This window comes from Lottia gigantea, assembly GCF_000327385.1.
Source record: "Lottia gigantea unplaced genomic scaffold LOTGIsca_28, whole genome shotgun sequence".
Lineage (NCBI taxonomy): Eukaryota > Metazoa > Mollusca > Gastropoda > Lottiidae > Lottia > Lottia gigantea.
The window spans coordinates 738,788-749,174 of record NW_008708898.1 but is presented as its reverse complement, the minus strand read 5'-3'; the positions used below and the strand labels follow the sequence as shown (position 1 = coordinate 749,174).

Sequence of the window (10,387 nt, the reverse complement as noted above, 5' to 3'; positions counted from 1 at the left end):
TGTAGACTAATACATCAAATCAGAACCCTCAATAAAGAGAATGATGAACACATAATATTATGGCTTAGCGTTTACAGACTTTCTATCTAGGCCTCTAATTGGCTGTATTCACTAGCGTTCAATCCAATCAAATCGTTGCCTTTGCAATCTTCCGTTTATATCCTATACAAGAAAGGTTGCTATAAAGTCAAGACATAAGATGAAGTTCGTAAAATCTTGACAAAGTGAAGATGTATTAGATTCTAAGCGCATGTCACTCGGTAATTAGGCTATAAGTATATTTTTTTATATATTAGTATATTTTGAAGGTATATAGGCCTAGTCCTTGTATACAGCCAATCAGAACCCTCGACAGAAATAATGATGAAGGTGACTATCTATCGAGGCCTTTGATTGGCTATGTTCACTTTAGGCCTAGTCCTTATCACCCATATATTTCAAATTAGGCCTATCGATAACAACCAAAATATTTGATTCACTTAAATATAAAAATAGAAAGCTTGTTAATTAAAATATTCAAACTTTAATAATGAGCTTATCCTGGTTTAAACGAGACAGTGTTGAACAGTCATGTACACGTACGACTCAATAACGTCGCTCTTCAGCACACAACTATAAGATTAACACCGTCCTTGAAAATTAACATTGTTCTTGTAAGATAGTCGATACCAATATCTAATCATAACAGGCTCGTAATTTAGAGGAAAAGAGTGGGCTAAATACTTCACCAGCTGAGAGAGCTCAACTTCAGCTTTTCAAAAATAGTCCGAGATCTAATTCGCATACAACCTTAGAAGTCGTTACTTCCAGACCAAAATGAGCAGCGCTCCGCATTCAGATAATAATTATATATAATGAGCGGGAATGAAGCAACTACCTCGAAACAGGTTTTAAATTCTGAATGTTAGGTACAATATTTTATCAGCCCATAAGGCAAATTTAAGCCTACGGGTTTTATAAATACATGTCTCTATATTTACAATTAACAAGGCAGAGTTTTGTATGGTGTAATTTAAACTGGTTAAGGCTGTTCTGTGGGTTTTAGTTTTAGATTACCACCATTATATAAATCAACAGGAAAAGAACAGGCTTACACCAATCTGGGCTAAATGTTGAATATTAATACTAATGATGAAATAAGTATAACAACTGAAAATTCTAAACTAGGAACTCCACCTGGAAAAGAAAAGATTTAATCTTCAGTAGTGTCTACATCATAGCCATTGTCTTGGGGCACCTGACCTTAAATTGGCGATCGCAATGGTGTAAGAGCACCTTTTATCTTTAAGAATCAACAGACAAATATCACTTCAGAATTTGTAATATATAGCTATCCTATTGGCTACCAAGCTGACTCAAATGTCGGTCGAAACCAGCTCGAGTACTAATATAAAAAAGGTGCGGTTTTTAGACTCAAAGCATCATACATAGCCTATGTATCAACAGCAAGTGGCACCTGAGCTAAGTCGGAATAAAAACTCTATTGCATCCACATCAGATGATGACTGAAGACCTGAAGAGGAGCGACAACTTCTACAGAAACCGAAATATAAATCAATTTGTGGTCACTCTACTGCTTTTATTATCAAATTAGTATAATATCTGTATTTCTCGAAGTACATATAGAGTTTACTGATAATGAAATAAGTACCAAGGGGGAATCTGACGAGTTTAATGGAACCATAACTTACTACATTCTGGATCGTTATCATATAATCCCTGCAGAAATCTGTCTACTTCATCCGTGAGACCTTGTGCACATTTTGGACGTTCTACTTCAATACAACGATCGAGATGTATGATCAACCTGGAAATTGATGGACTATTTACAAAGCGAATTATAAAATAAGCAAATTTGTAAAGACACTCATTACGAATTGAGCTTTCATAATTTCATAGCTTGCAAATTTTGAAGTATAGGCCTAACACTTTGACCTCCCATTTCATGTGAACGAAAGTATGGTCCACGTGAGCATCCTATCAACGATGATATTTTACACTTTGTAGATTGATTACACTATTAAGTTGGAAAAGTATTTTGAAATGGACAAATATATCTTCATTCAACACTTACTTGCAAAATTCTTCTTTTTCATGTCCCAAATTTGAAGCTTGTGATTGAAATTTAATTTTACAATATTGTGTATATGTACACTTTTCACAATTAATATATACAATCATACAAACTACAAATAGAAAAACATTTAAATTTTAACTCTAACTTCAAAAAAATATCAACAAACTTGTCATGCTTGACTATAGATCACGTCTGTTTTGTAGACATTGCATTTATGCTTTATAGGGGAGCAATATTTTTGAATGAAGGCGTGGTGCAGAGCAAAGATACGATATGTTCAACCATGATGTTCTTTTTATCCTCCCCCCCCCCCCCCACAAACGCGCACTATAGCCTATGCAGATATAATAGCATTACATCCGTCATGCCTGTTGCCAACCCACCCCCTTTATATTTACGCCCATAAAGGACCTACTGACATGTAGAGTCATGACTTTCTATTTATCTTTTGTATTTAATCAAGGTCAACCTTTCACCTTCTAATCTAAATGACTCTACATTCATCACAATCTTTATGCTCTAGGTCTATGTTAGAAGTAAACTTAATATCCATTTCAAGAATACATTGGTGAACACTGGCTTAGCCCTTTTAAATACAAACTTGTTCCTCTTAACCGCCCTAACCTGTACGTTTACACTCGCCAACTAAATAATACTATAATAGTCAAGAAAATTGTTGACGCGTTCAGACTATTATATTATTTTGCAGTTGTGCAGATTTGATAATAAAATAGATTAGACCTACGCATGTCAAGCAAATAAAACCATACACAATGACATTATGTTTACTTCAACATTCATATAGGGTGAATAATTTTTTATCAGTGTCACTTTTGACATCGACCCATATTTTCAAAGTCAAAATAAAATATCCCTTCAGCTTACGATTTAATGGACATTGATCTATTCTATACATGTACTTTAAGGCTAATAATCAAATAGGCCTTTAGATTCCCTAGTATGTAGGTCATTTTCGATATATCGATTTAGATCACATTCAAGTCAAAGTGTACACAAAGCAGCTCTGTAAGCTTCAAACAAGAATGAAATGGTTATACTTACTAAATACAAATAAATACAGAATCCTCATGATGTACTATACTCGTAGATAATCAAATGTACAAAATTTTCCTGTATTAAACAGTCGAAACGTTGAAAAAACACCATTTAAATCTTCACAGCTTTAGATTTACCTGTATAGGCCAGGCCAATACACAAAGTATTTACTATATATAGCGCGCTTATTTCCATATTGGGTGGTTGAAAAAATAGTACGGTGAAATAAATACAACCTAGAGATGAATTGTTATGGCAATGTATATAATAATACATAGAGTATTTTTTAGTCCCACCTTCTTTGTTAAGGTAGCGTCTGCCATCGTGTGAGTCTCTATTAGTAAATATTGTTCTGTATTTATGATCTATTTCGTGCAGTACTGGCATTGGGATGTTTTTGTTTCGTGAGAGTGTAGTGTCCATCACTGTGTAATGTCTTGTGAGTTTGTGATTGTGGTTCCATATTTCATGTTACACTTTGTGATGCTCTCTTTATGATCGGCGAATAAAGTGTTTGTCACTGTGTGAAGATATTCTATGTGTTATGTGAGAGCAGTACTTGTCACTGTGGAAAGCTGTATATGAAATGTGATGCTCTATATGTTATGCGAGTATAGTACTCTGTCTTTACTATTCAGGTTTGGTGCTCTATGTGTTTGTAGTACTTGTCATTGTGTGATGCTCTTTATGTTATGAGAGTGCAGTAGCTTAAACTGTGTGATGCCTTGCATATTATTTTAGTGCTCTACCTGTCACTTGTGTGAATTAACCTGTTATAATAGTGTAATGTGAGTGTGTATTTAGTATTTGTAATATTTTATGTGTAATGAGAGTTACTGTGTGATACTGTATGTGCAATATTGGTAAAGTTGTGATGCTTTATGTGTTATGTATGTAATTGTCACTGTGTGAAGCTTTATGTGTTATGTTAGTGCAGTCCTTGTCACTTTGTAGCCTGGTGCTCTATGTGTTATGTGTTTGTAGTACTTGACATTGTGTGATGCTCTATATGTTATGCAAGTGCAGTAGCTTAGACTGTGTGAAGCTCTATGTGTTATGTGAGTGTAGTATTTGTCATTGTGTGAAGCTCTATGTGTTATGTGAGTGTAGTATTTGTCATTGTGTGAAGCTCTATGTGTTATGTGAGTGTAGTATTTGTCATTGTGTGAAGCTCTATGTGTTGTGTGAGTGTAGTATTTGTCATTGTGTGAAGCTCTATGTGATGTGAGTGTAGTATTTGTCATTGTGTGAAGCTCTATGTGATATGTGAGTGTAGTATTTGTCACTGTGTGAAGCTCTATGTGATGTGGGTGTAGTATTTTACATTGTGTGAAGCTCTATGTGTTATGTGAGTGTAGTATTTGTCACTGTGTGAAGCTCTATGTGATGTGGGTGTAGTATTTTACATTGTGTGAAGCTCTATGTGTTATGTGAGTGTAGTATTTGTCATTGTGTGAAGCTCTATGTGTTGTGTGAGTGTAGTATTTGTCATTTTGTGAAGCTCTATGTTATGTTAGTGTAGTATTTGTCATTGTGTGAAGCTCTATGTGATGTGAGTGTAGTATTTGTCATTGTGTGAAGCTCTATGTGATATGTGAGTGTAGTATTTGTCATTGTGTGAAGCTCTATATGTTTTGTGAGTGTAATATTTGTCATTGTGTGAAGCTCTATGTGTTATGTGAAGTGTAATATTTGTCATTGTGTGAAGCCCTATGTGTTATGTTAGTGTAGTATTTTACATTGTGTGAAGCTCTATGTGTTATGTTGTGTAGTATTTTACATTGTGTGAAGCCCTATGTGTTATGTTAGTGTAGTATTTTACATTGTGTGAAGCTCTATGTGTTATGTTGTGTGTAGTCCGTGTCACTTTGTGGTTTTTATATTGTTATGCGAGTGCAGTACCCGTCACTATGTGATGCTCTTTATCTTATGAGAGTGTAGTAGGCGGATGCCTTGCATATTATTATATTATTATAATATTGGGTTAAGTTCTGGTGATGGTATCATTTGTGCAATGTGAACGTTGGGCAGTACTTGTTTGTTTGCGTTTTTATTGCACCACCCGAGACAGGTGTTATAAAGAGGCAATAGACTCTCCTAATAGAATATTAATTAGGTCATAATAGTAGTAATTGTTAACGTGCTAGTCAGTAGTTATTTTCGATGATTACCTTACGTTACATAACTATAAGGCTTGGTAAAAAAACCAAAGATATGTTTGGCTGTAATAGTGCATTTTACTGATTTAACACCTCCAGTTTTTTCTGTGTATAATTTCAAAGGATGCGAGGCGAGTATTGGAGCAGCTATCGTTAAGATTTTGAGAAAATACGTAAATATTTCGGGTCCCATTGACAGGATGGATTGGTGGATTCCCTGATCCCAGGCCCAATTAAAATGTTGGCCCATGACATTGACTCTGGCTCATTAAGAGCTGGTATTGTGAGGGATTGCTAAAATCTTGTCGAACAACCAAACAATGCTCATAGAGTACCGTTAAAGTAGAAAAGCTATTTCTGAAGTATATTTATTAGGATTTATACATGCAATAATATAGTTTGTTCTGACTTACATTGGGAGTAAATCATACAGTTTGTTTATACTATACAGTATTATTAAGCATTTATATACAATATACAATTATAATATTATATAAAGCCAAAAGTTGAAGAGAATCTAATATATACAAAATCTATCTTTAATATAATAATTCACATCAGATCAACTTAAATAATTAAAAAACAATCCTTCTCACAGCATCTTCACTTATATTTTAAAACAATTTTCATAGATATAACAACCATAGAGTTTGATGCCTGGAACATCATAACTGATATTATAATGTAACTGTTGATTGGTCAATACTATTGTAGTCAATGACCAATCAGGGCATAAATAAGGGTATTTTTTCCGAGATGTGCTAGTGCCAGAGAGCATTTTAATCTCTTCTGCAAATGTGGGGCCTCCAACAAATGGGATAACAATTTTGCACACAATTTTTAACTGAACAACTATAAAAATCTTTCACAGCACAATTACAAAGTTGCTAAATTTCTTAACCTTATACATAACTAACTGAACAGCAAATATTGGAAAATTGAAATATCTTCCTTTTATCTCAATGTTTGACATGAAAGCTTTGAGCACAAATGAGGGGCAGATGTATTTAGCGCTACCAACGGGAAATGATTGATCAAGGATAGAAGAGATAGGATATATTAAGCACTGAAAGTAAGCAAAAAATTGTAAAAGAGAAATGTTTCGAAACTAATTCAACTCTTTGTTCAAGACAACACATTCCTCATACCTGTTTGTGTATTTGCTTCCAATAAGCATGTTAAGATATTTAACACAGGGTCAGTGTGTTCATGGTCAGAAAAATAAACAACTGAGTACAAATAAATACTAGTAACTACCAAATACAAATGTTTCGACCAATAACTATCACAGGACATAACAATCCGCAGTTCAAACTAAGAGGTATTCCACTTCTTAGAATGAGTGTGATATTTTCTATGTTTTGTATGATATATACATCAAACTATGAATAACTATACAAGGTTTCTGGTGTAGTTATTATACCAGGTGAATAATATACTCTTACACCTTAATTTAACAGTTATAATGAATTATTTTGCTTAAATTAATTAGAGGATCAATTAACCAAATCTGTCATCTGTATGACATTTGTGTAAGAAATGATGTAATATAAATTATAACTTGATTAAATTACAGATCCAATGTTAATTTAGTTTCTAGATACAATAAATGCCATGAATATTTTGCACTAAAGAGAATACTGTGGTGAGAAAAAACCTTTTTATCAAGAATTGGGCAAATTGTTCTAGAATTTTTGAGCATCTTTCAGGAGCTTAAAGGAAATATACCAGAATTTAATACCAAACATTGTTATGATGTCAGATTAATGTAGACCCAAAAGAATTTTGACTATTCATTCCCTTCAACTTTAAATCTATGATTAACTATGTTTAGTTGAATAAAACTTTCCAATAACAGATTACAGGTAAAATAAGCACTGTGGAATGATTTTGCAAATTGGTCAACTAATAAACCAAATTAGGTGTTAAATAACCAGCATTATGAAATGAAAGATGTTTTTTTTCTGAAGTCTGTAAAATACATTACCACTTCTATTTAGAAATATAAATAAGCTAAGATAATTGTGCCAAAATGGAATTCAAACACGAACAGTCCACTTATTGTTGTGTGAGTAGTAATCAACAAAGTAGACATTTTTCTTGAATAGTTACAATTACTGTTTATTCTACCTAGAAATTAAAATGGATTGTACATGTTTATGTTTTGTCCTACAGCTATCTCAGCTTGACTACAATCATCAATATAAATGCAATAATAATAATCAAACACATAGGAAGCACTAACAGACCTAGGTGGAACACATGGATCCCAATAGACTTACACCTTTGCAGCTTGAAGTGAGTTTGACTTGATTTCGAACCATGACACCCGTCATCTCACTCACTTTGATGTAAGTCAATAAAAAATGTGCAATTTTTCAAAAATGAACCTATAAAAGACCTACTGAAGGTGAACGATGAAACTGTGTTCTTCAACCTAGTTTGGATGAATAGCTATTATACTTATATTTCCATTATATGGGATACATCATATGAATAATATAATTTAGAGGATGTTTTTTCTAATCTAATATACATAATCTACAAAATGTTGTTTATATACATAAATTACAATGTTATATATCTAATTTATAGTTATAGTCAGCATAGATATTTGTGAACATCCAATAACCATTCTAAACATAAACACAAGCAGTCCACCTTATATATTTATATATAGATAATAAACACACTGTAAATCTAACTGGTAAAGTTGGAGTAGCTGTTTCCATGTTTTGAACCATCCATGGATTTTCACCTATATATTTGCTCAGCTATAATATCATGATTATGGTGTAAATTAATAATATCTTTATTAAGTCAAATTATAGCTTTAATATCTTGATTTCAACATATTTCAAACAGCAAATCTTAATCATAAAATATTGTGTATATAATGAAATCACAGTGATTCAAATTTATATCTCTGATTATCTTAAAAAACTTTCACATTTAAGAGAATTTTGACACACCTATAACTACATGATTGTAAAATGTACAGTTAGCTGGAATTGGCAAGAATTAAGAAGAGTATAGATATCTGTAACTTGGCCTAATTCTAACCAAGTTATTAAGAATTTGAAGATAAGTAAGGTAATATCAAGATATTAATATATAATTTGAACATGATAAAGATAGATGTTAATGATGATCGACTACTATTATAATCTATATAATATAATATTGACAAATATATTCAAAAAAAATAACAAAAATAATTACAAACTATTCAAAAAACAAACAAAAAGCTTTGAAACTAAAACATGAAAGCAATATGGCAGCATAGGTTTGTGTTTGAAAGAAAACAGAAAATATTCTCACCCAAAGCAGAAAGAAAGCCATTTAAATGTTGAAATGATGAAATATATATTTTGCCTTTACCATGAAGAGCTACAATAATTTTACATCTTTATTATCTGGCTTTGTAGAAATGTTTTCCTCCATATATTTTTAGAACTCAGCACATGAAATCCCCAAAATTCCCAAATCAATGTTTTGTAAGCTTAATGACATTACAAATTAAGTTTTGGAGATCATTCCTCTGGACCAAAGGTTTTTTACAGATCAAAAAACAACAGTATACAGCACTGATATGTTTAAAAATATTAGTACAATTCTTACCAGTTTGACCCAAAATAATATTTCTATATAGGCCAAACATCTTAATTAAGAAAGTGAAAACATTAAACAATGACATTAAGAATGAAAAAGGATAGTAAAAACACAACCAAAGAATAAGCCTGAGAAAACAGCATCACAAACAGTAGACATAGTGACATAATTTGAATATAAGATATCAAATTATAAGGCACTTGAAAAAATATACCCTATTATAAACTGTGGGTATATAAGGTGTTACAATTTACATCTAATTTTTAAATTTTCTCAATGCAAAATGAAACATATTCAACATTCAGAGGCATTGAGCTGGAACTATGCAAATTAATAAAAGGTTAGGATGTAAGGAAAAATGTGAACAAATGTTAAGGTCTGAATAATTGATCGTATAGGGGCAAGTAATCAATAGAACCCTAGTATGCAACATGGAGTACTAATCAACTCCACAGGGCCTGATCTAATGGTGTTTTATATCTTCAGGGTTCAGAGATCTATGTCAAGACTTTAATTAAGGTATTCACCCCTTCAGTTAGATTATATACTAGAAAATAGGGTTCTAAGAGAGTCTCCTTTAATAAAGGGTACCCAGAGCTCAAAATGTTTGGAACCCCTGCCATAGAGTATAATCATAATTCATCACAATTGTTAAATCTAACCCAGTTGTTATACAGTTGAGATAGTGACCAAAGGTTGATGAGCTTATCTAAAGTTGGAGGTAGTGAATATTGAGACATGCTTTCTAATCTATCTGAAACATTATACATTCTGGATAGTTTTATTTCATACACTGAAATTTCTTTAAATGTTTAAATTCTTTATAAATTATTTATATTATATTTGTGCTCAATGAACATTGAAATTGGTCAAGAAGTAACCTAATATTTTCACAGATTAATAAGTGTAATAAAACATAAGATCTTGCTTATCAAAATGTTTATAAAAGATGGGAGTTTTCACAAGCAGAAATTCTCCTCATGTTAACTTAGGGATCTCTCAGCTATTTGATCCAAAGTTCATGATTTACAATTCAGCCAATCAAGTTACATCTTTCAACATCTGGAGAGATGACAACCAATCAAATCCTGTGAAATGCTATCAGATTGTCCAGCCATAAACTTTAAAGCATTTTAAAAAATTCTTGCATGTCAAAATGGAAGAGAAACCATTTCTTGGTACTGTACTAACACTTTAGACAAAATGAATGACACAAAACAGACAAAATGAACAAAACAAGGACATTTTCAGGGTTTGAGTAAAATGAACACAGAAAATAATGCACTATAATAATCAGGAATCAATGAACAATAGGAGACATAAAGATGGGTTCCCACAATTTACAATCCTTTTCAATAATAAACAGAACTGAAAGTGACAAACTGTCAACACTACTTAATTGGTAAATAGGAAGGAACCCATCTTTCAAGGAAGGGAAAGTAAAATAGGTTGGAATGAGTATATTTGGTAAATTAAATACAAT

At 32.2% G+C, this 10,387-nt stretch overlaps 2 protein-coding genes across 2 annotated transcripts; one reads left to right on the top strand and one right to left on the bottom strand.

Annotated features, from left to right (window-relative positions):
• Positions 1 to 691: 691 nt before the first annotated feature.
• LOTGIDRAFT_232331 (hypothetical protein) lies at positions 692 to 3,328 on the bottom strand (the record flags this gene model as incomplete). The annotated part of the gene is made up of 4 exons (XM_009056530.1): positions 692 to 1,176; positions 1,692 to 1,807; positions 2,075 to 2,186; positions 3,271 to 3,328. 4 exons carry the CDS (start codon positions 3,326 to 3,328, stop codon positions 1,106 to 1,108), a joined length of 357 nt encoding a protein of 118 aa, XP_009054778.1. The 3' UTR covers positions 692 to 1,105.
• A 799-nt stretch (positions 3,329 to 4,127) lies between these two features.
• LOTGIDRAFT_118302 (hypothetical protein) lies at positions 4,128 to 4,822 on the top strand (the record flags this gene model as incomplete). The annotated part of the gene is made up of 2 exons (XM_009056529.1): positions 4,128 to 4,352; positions 4,691 to 4,822. Coding segments are annotated over 2 exons (357 nt in total), but the record flags the coding sequence as incomplete, so codon positions are not given.
• Positions 4,823 to 10,387: the final 5,565 nt, after the last annotated feature.